We start from the raw sequence: 13,143 nt of genomic DNA on the forward strand, positions 1-13,143 counted from the left end.
TAATCTGGGTTAAAAATAGCCCTTCCTAACCCAACTCCACCACCAAAGCCAGCAGATTGTGTATTTGCACCACGAGACACTTGGTTCCTTTGACACAGTGCTGTGCACAGACAGAGCAGAAAACTGTGTCGAGTGCCGCTTTCTCAGGCTCTAAAGTGAGCGTGTGACTGGCAAGGCACAGAATTCAAGCCATGCAGATCCAACCATTCCCATGCTGCAGAGTTCTTGAAATCCACATCACACCTGAATACCAGCAATGGGAATCCCTGACTGGTTTTGCAGTAGTCCCAACAAAAAACTCTGGTGGTCACTGGAGCTGGTTTTTAAAGGCTGACGTGAGGTAAGCGAACGCCTAAGGGCCTTCTGTGTTAAATCCAAAGTGAGATGACAGATGGGGATGTGAAATTGTGGGAAACCACCAGCTACAGAGAAAAACAAAGCACTCATGTGGCAAAGCCAAAGTATGGCCCTGCAGCTCATGACTCAGCATTTTGATCATTCATTGAGGGAACTGATCCTCATTTCTCTCAAACAAAAGCTGTTTTTCCATTTTATACCATTGCATGGAAAGGATTCTTGCAAAAAGACTGGGGGGGGGGGGGGGGGGGGGGAAGACAGAGCTTTCTGTTAATTAAAGATAATATTTGACAAGCTGAGTATATCAAGAAAGCACTGTTTAAAGCCAGAAGACTTTCTTCCCATAGATTGTTTAAAAGATTAGAAAAAATGCTGGCAATTATTTATTTTCACCTCTTATCTGAAATTTCTTTGTCTGTATACTGGGAAGGAGAGCTGAAGGCAAAGGTGAAGAGAGCATATTTCTTTTGTTAGTTGAAATGATACAGTCCAAATGGCACAACCTTAAGGAGAGCTTTATGGCCTGTCCCCTACAGTCAAAAAGGGTCTGTCAGCTATGAGACAATCAGACTTGATCTCATTTTTGCATTGCATAATCTCTGGTTGTGCAGTGCAAGAGCTTATAAGGACTAAAAAGGAGGGCCTGAATACACACAGCAGTATAAAACACAGCTACTACCTCACTCACATTTCAACACCCTTCTGGTGAACATATAAATTCTATTACTCTGTGTGCCATTTTGGACAACATGGTACACAACAATGGCAGCAAGACCATTATTTTTAAAGGTGTTTTACAGTGTGCTTTTGAGTTGCAGCTCCTGGCTTTTGAGATGTTCAGGAGAGAAGATAATAACGGCTTGTTCTTTGCTTGTGTTTTGTTTTGAAATGGTATTTGTTTATATATTCCAGATAAATCAGAAAAAAGGAAACACAAAATCTGCACTATTTTTAGCTATTCTGTGTCCTGCCAGTGTCTCATTTGTATGCAGCATACACTAGATTTGCCTAGAAGGATTTAGCTCAGTAGCTGGCACGTTTACATCAGAGAACAACATACAGAGTTTCAATCGATTTCAAGCATTCTTACAATGGGAAATAAATATGAAAAGTGGTTGTTGCCCAAAGTTCAAAAAATGCAATCGACAAATTGTAAAAGCTCAAAAGGCCAGACAAATTTAATAAAATATTTCCATTTACCTTCCTCAGCTTTACACAGCCTGTTCAAAATAATAAGATTCTCTGCAGAATGCCTTTATCCAACTGTTTATATCACTTCATACAAAATATGTGTTTGAATTACCACAGCAATACAAGGATATAAATTCCCAGCCCATGAAATGCCAAATTCAACATAAGCTATGCTTTCTTGGCATCTAGATGTTTTCCTTTTCCCTTTCTGTACTGCAAATACATTTCCACTTGAAACAAATTAAAAAGCATGTAGGTGTTAAAACATAATGACAGCTTAGAATTCAAGTGACTTGTGCAACATTATTTTGTGCTTTCTACTTCTCCATTTCCTCCTACTGCAATTAAAATTCATCATGCCCTACTACATGTACATGTACTACAATGCATCAAGTTCAGTCCAGTAGAGGTTTTCAACCTTCAAACTTGGCTTTATACTACATGAGATCCTTGCACAATCAAAAAAAAAAAAAAAAAAAAAAAAAAAAAAAAAAAAGTGCATCTTTTTTCCTCATCTTTCTCTTATGCTGGATGATGTGAAGCTCTGATTAGTTGATGCAGGAATGCAACCTTGAGGTATGATTGCAGCCTCGGAATGATTCTTAAATGTAAAAAGAAACTTTTGGAGCGCTCACGCCCTTTCTGGATTTTAAAAAAAGACACCACTGTCATGGTGCTACTGGAGCCACGGTACAGTACATCATGGCACACATCCATAACATAGCCAGGGACATGAGAGACAACTCCTATTTACAAAAACTTGATGTCACTTCCAGAAAAATATGACAGGAAAAAGAAAGGAAAATATAATTTCCTGAATGTCCTGAATTTTTAGAAGATTCCTTTTACTTTCTCTTCAGCAGCAGAGTGGTCCTCCACAACTGCATTTTTCCCTGACCTTTTTAGTATGGACCATAAGCGACACCAGCAGGAATTGGGGATCATATGGCAAACTGCTTCCTTCGAGAGGATGCTCACCCACGCCCCTTTACTCACAAGCCAGCTTGCTGTCAAAACTGGAAAGGGCAATGGCAAAGGCTTGTAGTGCACACATTGGGTAGTTGTAGTCCATGGTGAACACGTCCTCAGCCACGCGGCCAAACTGCATCACGATATAGTCAGCTGCAAGAGAGGTCAGACACGGCAAAAAGCATTACTGCTGTTTGCAGGCCTCACTAAATAATCTTCATCCAGCACTACCCTCTGTCCCAGATCAACAGAATACCAACCAAACATGCTCACTCATCACACTTCACAGCACTTATTCATGCAGGTGGGCGTGCTGATAGCAGGGCGAGAAGCAAGGATAGCTTGAGTGATAAAGGGTTGCAAGACTTGTTACTGTCAAAAAAAAGGACGCATGTAAAAAGTACTTTTTGCAAGCACAGAGAGAAGATGGCTTCTGTATAGAATGTTGAAGGCTCTTATACAGATCTCAATTAAACCTGCTCAGGTGACAACTGCCAGGGAAGATCCCTCCCCTGCTGTGCACGCAGTGCTGTTCCTACACCTTACAGACAGAGAGCTCTACTTACGATCATTATCATGGATAATCTGGAAGTTCTTCACCGAGGCCTGTGTGACTCGACCGTGGAAATTCAGAACATAGGACTGGGTGTCATCATTCCAGACTGGTGTTTTGTTGTGCAGCTCAATGACACTCTCTGTATTTTTGTTCTGCCACCTTGCAAGAAGCGTCTCGTGTTCCTGCACACACCACAGATACACACTTCAGTTTAACATACTCATGTGACAAAAAATACATTAACAGGGAAGGAAAAATTCATCAATCCTGGCCCAAAGACTAAACTCTTATCCTCAAAACAGCTTCAATGAATGAAATGAGAACTCTGAGGATCTAAATGCAAATGTGCATTTGAGTCCTTTCCACAGTTTGAGAAACATCAGCTGTATCTTTTGTTATCAAAATACTTTATTTGTAGTGCTTTTGTGAGTCACAGCAGTAGTCACAGACCCCATTGTTCTGTAATTGTTCAAATACCATTTTATTAACCTCTAGAAGAATTCAAGTAATTTTTAGTCTTGACTACCAGTAGAACTTACATTTCGTGGTCTGATGGAAACTCTTTCATGATCCATATTCATTCCCGGTATGATCACACTCATTTTACGAGGTCCTTTAAACCCCAGGACATTTGTTTCCTAAAAATGTTTAGAAAAGATTTCGTCATGTTCTTTATTTTCAAAGTTAATTTCTTCAACAGAAAGACACAGTGGCATCCCAGGGAAGTTATTTGTTAGTCAACTCAAAAAACATCTTGAAACTCCCACCTCCACTGGCACTGCCAAACCTTCTAGCTTTGTTTTAGAAGCTCCGACAACAGGAAAAATGAAAATAGAGAGGTTTCCAAAAACACTCCTAGCACTGGCTGCCAGCAACCTTAATATAATTTTTTTTTTTTAATTCCTTTGTTAAAAAAGGATATGAATTAACCAGATTGCTTGGCTACTGCTAGATCCCAAAATAAAGTAGTTGCAATTTAAAAATCATAAAATGCAGACACATATTTTGATGCGAGACAAAATTAAATATATGGGACCAGCTCCATTTATTCCAGAGCCAGCAGAAAAGCAAACAAAATGCTAGTCAGAGCATCTGTTAGCAGTGCTGTGGTTTTCAAAGTCTTCAGGTATGTTATGCTTAGAGATGACCATGGTAAAAAAACAAACACGTTAGCACGAGGGCAAATTTTCTAGCTATGAAGACAGGGAAAGTAAAGAAATCACATGGGCAGCAAAAATAAATCCATGCAAAATACAAGTTCTTCCATTAAACATGGTTTGACACTTTCCTGACCAGCTTTTCACAAAAGCACTGCAGCACTGCACCGTCCTCTCAAAACACAGCCATTAAAACCTAAACCAGCCTAAAGCCTTATTTTAGTCTGACACTTTTTTTCTCCCACAGAAGCAACCAGGGCCAAATATTTCAGTAAATTATCACCTGCTTTGGAACCAGAAAAGGTGAAGAGCAGTATTTTCCAGTAAAACCTGATTTTAGCATTAACCCCAGTAAATGAAACAGTGACATCTCAAGGTCCATCTCCTCATGTTTTGTGATAGCTTTTTTCAGTCGCATGCATTTTTTTCCCATTTACCATTTTGAAATGAAGAGCTTTGGATATGCACTAAGGAATCTCAGGAAGAACATCTCCCATTGTTCCCAGCAACATACCACAAGATGCCAAGAACCCCTGGCTCCAGCTGGTTCGGCTTTACCACTGGGACATTTAAAAGTGATACATTCAGTTGTCTCTGCATTTATATTTTTAATTAAAGTGTCCTGATTTTATGGAACACTAAACTTATTAAAACATCTCTACTTTTGCAAGCAAAAATCCACACATCTCAACTCACTGGAAACATCTGAAAATACCCACCTAAAATACCTGCAGCTTTGCCATCATCAGACCTTTGAAATAACTTTTCCTGTTCCAGCAAACCATCTGGAGATATTCCACAACTCATTAAAGATTTGCATGCATGCAAGAGAAATTCTACTGGAGTATTTTACTGCATGCTCCTGAAGCAATCCAGGCATATTCACATATCTTCCTCACTCTCCATATTAATGGGAAGATTCTGTCTCTTTTCTGAATCATTTATGTCTCGTCCTTTGGCAGAGTAAAACATGTTATCAGTTCAGTTGGTTCTGCATCATGCTAAGATGAAAACTGATTTGACTGCCAGTAGATTCTATAAGTAGGAGAGACTCAGCACAGCAGAGGACAAGTTCTAAGAAAAGATTCATGCTTATGCTTATTTTCCACTAAGTACTGACAATTTTGGGCTTCTCTGCTATGCCTTACAAGTTATTCTTCCCTCAAGCAGCAGTTATGGTGTACATAATTAATTTAGATGCTGACTGGTTGAAGACATTGTTGAAGGTAAAATTAAATAATAGTGCTGAATCACTTCCCTCCCAACAAGCAGAGGAAAAAACAGGGCTATATTCTTTGGGTTTACTCAGAAACGCTTAAATTGGTACTTCTGGCACATGATAAGAGAATGGTTACTGGCTGCACATTACCACCATCACCAATTATCACACACTGTGCTGGCAAATGCTACCCTTTTGCTAAACTCACAGTACCAAACTGAAATTACATAAACATGGAATATGGAAGGAAAATTATTAAAATTACCTCACCTGCTGCCTCACTCCCTGCTTCTCTTTTATTTCCCTCCTCCACTGTTTTGTGTGTGGAAATTCAAGATTACAAAGGGTATTATTAGGGGAACATAAACCAAATTCTGATTTCACACCATTTTAACACCACTGTCAGTCTTGGTTTACACAGGAACACAAATGTTCTTCACTGGCAGAGCCCTATGGACTCAACCAGACACCAATGATTTATATCAGCTCAGGACTTAGCCCAGTATTGCTCAGAAGCTGCACTCTCTGCCTTAGCCTGTCCAGTCAGCCTCACAGTAAACTGGGCTGCAAGGATACAGAGCCTCTCCCAGGGCTGCCTTTAAAATCTTACACACTTTCAAACAATTATGTAAGCATGTTGCTTTAGTGCCAATAGCTGCCATGATGAAAGCAGCAAGGTAAATATCCCAGCAGCTCCCAGGAGATTCACGATTTTATTGCCCCAGTTTTCTTGCAGCCACTTCCCTTCCTGGGCTTGTTTCACACAGCTGTGCCTTGTCCTTAACATTTTCTGTAGAAACTACCATTCCAAGGAAGGCCCAAATCACAGAACCCACAACACTGGAGGAGCACAATGCAAGTGACTGAGTCCTGACTAGGAACACAGAGCCTCTTACTGTACTGAAACCTGAGTCACACCTCAGAGTATCAGCTGAGCTCCCTGCCTGCTATCTGATGCAAACTGAACTGTGAGGTATATGGATATAAAGGAATCCAGTACAGAAAATCCTGGCACCAGTGGCACAGTTACACCCCACTGCTCCTGGAAAAATTTTGCCAACAATTCTGCAATCAGCCATTAGGTGCTGCTGCAGGTTTATTAATATGCTGGGCTGCCAACACAAGGGGAGTAAAAGCGGTCAACAGAACCTGAAAAAATTCTGTCCTTGCCTAACTCTGTTCCCACTGCTTGAAACACATCTTAAGGTGAGCTCCACGAAAAGAGCCCTCACCACGTTTATCCCACAGTCAGCCCCAGATGCATCACCAGTTTCTGCCTGTTTCAATTAGACCTGCTGAGATGATTAAGCAGGTCATTCTCAGTAAGTTGGGTACAGCTTGATCTGCACATGGCTACTTGCTCAGATGAGCTGAGGGACAGTGAGAGGCATAGCAGCGCTTTTAAAGTATTGTTTTTATAGCTTTTACTGCAGGAGACATCTCAAGGCAGGAATTAAAAGACTGCCTTAGGACAAGGGTGTTTGGGCTCTGCTCTTTCTGGCACTCTGCTCTGGTTCTGCTGAAGCCAGGAACAATAATCTCACTTCAGCAAACCTGGCTAGTTTGAAATGAAATACAATTCCAATTTCCTTTTGTCCTCTGGCCACAGCACACCTGCAAGCCTGCTGCCTTTCTCCACTAGTACCAAAACATCAATAGAACAAGTAATTTTCTTAAACAAATGTACCAGTTTCAAACTGCTGATTACAAACAGACATGTAAAAGCAGCTTATCTCAGCCCCATTGTCCAAACAGTGGCCATGGTTTGGTTCTTTCCAACACTCATACTTCTAATTACCTCTGCTGACCAAAAGAGCTTTTTATTTGGTATTGTTCACCATTCAAGTATCATTTGTTGTTGACTTAAGCAATGCCTGAATTTCTCAATATATAACTTTTTAAAAATTGGCTTTTGTTTTCTTTTTGCATTTCCAGTTTGCACCAGATTAGTTGTCTGGCTCCAGGGAATGCCATCCTATATAAACCAGTAAAACTACCTTTATTAAACATGTACATTCTACTAGGTTCCTACTGAGACTTCAGTCAAATTGACATCAAATCCTGAAATCTCTTTTTAAATCCTGCTAGCTGGACTTTTGGAAATTCTCAGCACTTCAAATCCAGCAGAAAGGGAGGGATATGTATCTGTTCATCTGTCTGTCTCCAACCACAAACCATGTGCCTGAGTAACAGCACACGTGAACACACACATACTATTTACACTTTATCCACACTAGAACTGCATCCTAAGCAGCAGGAAGAGAACATGCTGGCAGCTAATGCAGCCCTCCTTCAGAACTCCCAGCACTTTGCATGGAAAGGATGGCTCCCTGCTTTCTTGTTCATGAAAACCTTCCAGATGCATTGCTCCCCACAGCCCAAAGCTGACCTTTCTGGGAAGGCACTCTGTGCATACACAGGGTATGTGGTGGAACCCAACCTGACAGATTTCCAGGCATCCTTAGTTAGAGCTGGGCAGGAACTCTTCAGAAAAGTCATTCTTGGATATTTTTATCAGAAGTTGTTGATTTGTGAAACCAGACGACTTTCTGTAGCAGTGTACATACCAGTTCTAACTGGAAGGGTTTCTTGGGCTCAAATATTTCTGGACAGAAAGAACACTCTCACCAAAAATGTTACTCATCCAGCAATCACGAAACAACAGCAACTGTGTTTCAAGTCTTGATTGTCTGCATTGCTCCTGACAAATGCTACCTACCGTCCTGTAAGAGCCCAGTTGCACTCATTCAATCGAATTTGGGATTTTGCTTGGGGTTTGCTTGTTTTCTTTGCTGGTAAAAAGGAGTTTTAGAGTTTTTATCCCAGTCTCTCAGCTCCTGCAGACCTAGCTGTCCAGCTACCTATTGTTTGGATCAGAGAGGCCTCCTCCGAAATGCCATAACTAACAATCGTATTTTAGTGCAGTAATGCCATGTGCACAACTCTTCCCAGTTCAGGAGGTTTCCTCAGGTGGTGCCTGCAAGCTGTGATCCTACCCCTTCCAGAGAGTTATGTAAGAGCTCCAACACCTTCTTCTCACCAAAGGTGAGAACTGGGCAACCCTGTTCAGTGCACAGTGTTTTTCACCTCTCCTTTCCACTGAGTCTCCTGGTTTCTCTAGTGGAGATCAGCTGCCTGGTTACATCAAAGTCTGAATGCTGATTTACATAATCAGAAGTGAGAAGGAAATTCAGTGTGCTGCTTCAGACACTGAGCTGCCCTTCCTGCACGCTGTGCCTGTGAGCAGTACTTACGTAACAAATAGCAGCTAGCTCCTGACGCAGGGTACTCGCCTCCAGGCTGGATGTTGTTTTCATTGGATTTACTCCATTGTCATAAACTGTAAACTTCGTTCCCATAAGATTTGATCTACCAAAAAAATGGAAAATCCAATCACCATTTGTCAGTAATGATGCCCCAAACAGCTAGCCTTTACTGCACTGTGGTCCCAGAGGAAAGGCAAATATTGAGTACAGAGAGTTGTTATTTCTAATCCCAGCTACATGGCAATTCCTGGATGCAGGGCCAAACTGACAAAAATGTAAAGGTACAGTACAGAAGTTTATATTAAAGGTCCCTTATCATTATGCTGGAGACTTCTGACAATACCTTGCAAACTAGGAAATTCAAGAAAGCTGTAAGGAAACACTCGGGTGGGGTTGTTTGTCTGCTTGGTTTTTAAAATGCGCTTACGCTCTACAAAACCATCTGCTCTCTTCCCTGACTACTAAACTCTGTTAGAATATAGAGAGTGACTTTTATAAAGCCATAACCAAGCTCAAACTTTCCTATAGCAATGGAAAGGAGTGCAAAATACAACACAGGCACAGGTGATCTGAACATACACTCAAAGGCTCCACGGAGGGATCAACAGCTGTAGGGTGTCTGTAGGGCTGTACAGACCGGCTGTACAATGTGGGGACAGGCAGAAAAGGAACACATGGTTCTGTAGTCATTCCACTACCTGTCAATAACTAACTTGGATCTTAAGAAAGAGGCAAAACCAAAGGGATTTTCAGACTGTGTAACAGTGCGTTCCAAAGTATTTATATCAATAGAGGCTAGACACAATGTACACATGCACTTCTGAAAATCCCATTAAGATAAGTTGTGCCGGTACACCCTCGAGAATCTGGCCTTTGAGCACTTATGAATTTCAGTCCTGCTGACTTTTAATAAAATGTGATCCTGTAAGTATTCCAGACATTTTGAAAACATGCCTTGGATACTGGTGATCTTTAAGACCACGATCACATGATGTAGTCAGGCCTCTAGTTAAGAAGACGTAGTGGCTTACAGGCTTCTTAATATTGAATAAACTTTACATTACATAAAGAAAATTCTTAGACTTATCAGTGTTTACCTCAGTTTTCCAATAAAACTCTCTCCACCCCGAGACAGGTCAGTTGGGTCTATAGAGATGAGGTAATTAGAGGTTTTACTCTTCTTTCGTTTCCTTCCAGCCAACAGAAACACCTAAGCAATGCAGAAAACCATATTCTAGAATGCTAAAGGGGTTAGCACACACCACTTCCTGCTTTGATATAAGGCAACCATAAGCAATTTTTCTGTCTTCAAGCATCACTGGCAAAGTAACAGAAGATCTCCTGGGATTTAGCAAAACCAGGAAAAAAAAAAACTGGTAAGGGAAAATGATTTCTCAACCACTCATTCCATTATTTATGGTTTAAATAATTAAATCTGATCTATTTTGTTAAATGTTTCATTCTAACTCGCTCTGGCTCTTCCAGCTGAATTGAAAGTAGATGCTTTTCAGGCCACAGAATGCAGAGTCCCAACTGCTGACAGTCACATAAAGGTGCCATGCATGGATTATTTAAGGCCAAAGATTAGACAGATGAAGAAAGGCAGTGGAAGAAAGTGATACTGTTGTTTGGCTTTGGGAAGACTGTATGGTAAATCTAGTGAAAGCAAAAATATATTTAAAATATAACATTACATTTTCTTTGTAAGACTCCTTCAGATCTTTATTATTATTATTATTATTATTATTTTAATATTCAGATGCAACTGGTATGCCATTCAAGTTATTTTATGACCTTTTTACCATGCTCCCTTTCCAAGTGGAGGTAATAAGTAGGGTACATCCCTCGGTCCATTCCTTTCTTGTCTCTTGTGATCCTGCACTTGACAGTGACCCCCTGTGGAGCAGGTCTGACAGCAAACTCCTCCAGGTCATCCACATCTATGAGAGGCTCATTTGTGGAAGGACTGGGGGCTGAGGCCACTTCCTAAAACAATAAGCAAAATTCAGGTTTTTTAACTTCAATTTACAAGGTTATGAGCAAAAAGAAACGTCATTTGATAGATGCTGCACTTTAAAAAAAAATCAAACCAAAGGAAGTATTTTCTTGCTGATGCTCCGTGTACAGACCCACGTGGCAGAGCAGAACAGGGGGGCTGCACAGACAGAAGGCTGTACAGTGGTTACAGAGCAAACCCTGGCTCACACCTTCCCATCTCACCACACTTGTCAGAAAGCCATACTCAAGGACAGGGATGGCCTTTGATGAAAGGAAGAAATGGGATAGGAAGCAAGAGTTTAAGCTCCAGAGAGATCTAACAAAGATGAGAAGTCAGTGCAGTTACAAAAGTGGGGCACCATCAACTGGTTTAGCAAGACCTTGTGATTTAGAATATTTGAACCAGCCAAAGTCTTATTTTATGTTCAGATAGTAGCAGAGAGAAGAGGGTGGGAAAATGTCCAGAAAAAGTCAGTGGAAACAAAGATCATTCTGAGCACCTGCAAGAGGTAGAAAGGTAAATATCTACTGTTTACCTTTCTCTTGATTCAAGTTCAGACAGTATTTGCCATTCTTTTCCCCAAGTCATTATGTTCATTGCCTGCTCTTGCGAAGCCTGAGAGCTAGCACAGTAAATCACCTTGGAGATACTCCAGTGCATATTAAAAACAGAACAAGAAAGCCAGGCCCGTCCTGAGTGCACCCTGAAGTCATGCAGTACATAGCAGGTTGCACGCCCCTTCTTCAGAACTCTGCCCCTACCTTATTGGATTTCTTGCTCGTGGCAGAACCAGGCCGGGTGTTACTGTTTAACTGTGAAGAACTGGAGCTGTCTTCATCCTCCTCATCTTCTTCCTCATCAAAGTTCATGCTACTTGAAATGCCTGAGGAGAAAGCAGCACACTTATATGAAACACTGATAGATTAAAGCTGTCCACAGTTGCTGTAGAACATCACTTATCAGACTGCTGCACCCTTAGGCTCACAGGTAAGTGAGGGGGTGTGCGAGAGTGGTTCATTGTGTGAGGCAGTGCATGAATACATGGGTGACACAGCACCTGTCCTGGGAAGCCAAAACATTCAAGTAAAAGAGAAAGGAAACATCATGGTTTCCACTCCACAGAGAGGATCAAGTTACCCACTGATACAGGAGCAAATAACTAAAGTCAGATCTTCACCCAATCAAGTACTTCAAACACAACACAAAATCATAAAACTGAAATTGGAGCTGAGAGGACAACATAGCAGAGCCACTTGGAAACCATCACAATTAAAATATAAGCCCTTTTACAGCACACTTTTAGCTGTTCCCATGTGATCTGCTGAAGAGCACATCTTAGACCAAGAAGAAACATTGACATCAAGGAAATGTTCTCATGCATCTTTATTTCGTGTAAAGAATAGTATCAGCCCAGGCCAATGGAACTGCCTTACAGCACTTGAAAATTTGACTTTACAGGAATTCAAAACCTCAGACATTTCAAAGGGAAACACAACTTTGAACATCAAATAGGTCTTAGCAGCAAAAAGCATCAATGGTGGGACATTTGCCAGGCCTAGTTTTTCAAAGAGCATCATGCAGATGAAGCCACCCCATATCTAAGTTCAAGCTCTCTAAGTTCCACATATTATAGGCTATATTTTATCCTTTAAAAAAAAACCAAAAAACATCACTTGGTCCAGAATTCCCATTATGGTCCAATGTAGAAGGATAAATGAAATGCAGCTTTCCAGAGCCAAGCAGCATGGGCATAATTAACTTCTTCCCTCTGTACTTACCAGGAACATGATCCAGGGCGACAAGACTGGATTGGGAGGTGGAAGAGGACCAGGATGTATTTGCATGGGGATCTGGGAAAGGAAAAAATCCAAGGGTTTGATTCTGCAAACCCGTAATTGAGTGAACAAGAGTAACCTGGCAAGAGGACTCCACACAGGGCTGAAGGCTTATGGGATGGGGCCACAACGCTGCTGCTTGCATTCACAGTTTCTGCACTGCACAATCAAATGCACCCTCTACCTGCTTATACCTGCTGTGATCTTCCCCCTCAGTACCTTAAATAAAGGGAAAAAGCCCTGGATCACAGAGCTGAAGTTTCAGGAAACATCATCCATACTGAACAGTTGTGCCACAAACACTTCTGTGTGTGATGTGCCCTGCATGGTAGAGTTTGGGCCTGCTTTTGGATCCAAACAAAATAAAACCCCTCAAACTTGATTGACATAAGTGATACACACAGATTCTGCACAATATTGAGTCAGTAACATTGAAAGAAGTATTCAAATTCATATTCAGATGGCCTAAATTCTACCTCAATCCCTGTGCCTACTATGTTCTCATCATCAAAAGATGAAATCAGGCTCTCTAAACTGTTTTTCTGGGAGCTCCAGGGATATGCATAAAGATTTTATTGTAGTTTAGTCTGTTGG

The 13,143-nt window shown here is 41.1% G+C and overlaps 1 protein-coding gene across 13 annotated transcripts in view; it reads right to left on the reverse strand.

Annotated features, from left to right (window-relative positions):
* Nucleotides 1–1,507: 1,507 nt before the first annotated feature.
* Nucleotides 1,508–13,143, reverse strand: part of TUB (TUB bipartite transcription factor) — a 110,066-nt gene continuing 98,430 nt past the window's right edge. For 10 of the 13 annotated variants that reach the window (XM_069016813.1, XM_069016812.1, XM_069016818.1 and 7 more), the window contains 8 exons: nucleotides 12,493–12,564; nucleotides 11,476–11,597; nucleotides 10,510–10,701; nucleotides 9,813–9,925; nucleotides 8,704–8,818; nucleotides 3,613–3,711; nucleotides 3,084–3,255; nucleotides 1,508–2,670 (listed from right to left, as the gene is read on the reverse strand). In XM_069016813.1, coding sequence (XP_068872914.1) covers nucleotides 2,537–2,670; nucleotides 3,084–3,255; nucleotides 3,613–3,711; nucleotides 8,704–8,818; nucleotides 9,813–9,925; nucleotides 10,510–10,701; nucleotides 11,476–11,597; nucleotides 12,493–12,564 — 1,019 coding nt within the window. In that variant the 3' untranslated portion in view covers nucleotides 1,508–2,536. The remainder of the gene's footprint in view (nucleotides 2,671–3,083; nucleotides 3,256–3,612; nucleotides 3,712–8,703; nucleotides 8,819–9,812; nucleotides 9,926–10,509; nucleotides 10,702–11,475; nucleotides 11,598–12,492; nucleotides 12,565–13,143) is intronic. The other 3 variants (XM_069016817.1, XM_069016816.1, XM_069016825.1) reach the window with 1 other exon arrangement.

The sequence above is a fragment of the Aphelocoma coerulescens genome, chromosome 5 (assembly GCF_041296385.1).
Source record: "Aphelocoma coerulescens isolate FSJ_1873_10779 chromosome 5, UR_Acoe_1.0, whole genome shotgun sequence".
Taxonomy (NCBI): domain Eukaryota; kingdom Metazoa; phylum Chordata; class Aves; order Passeriformes; family Corvidae; genus Aphelocoma; species Aphelocoma coerulescens.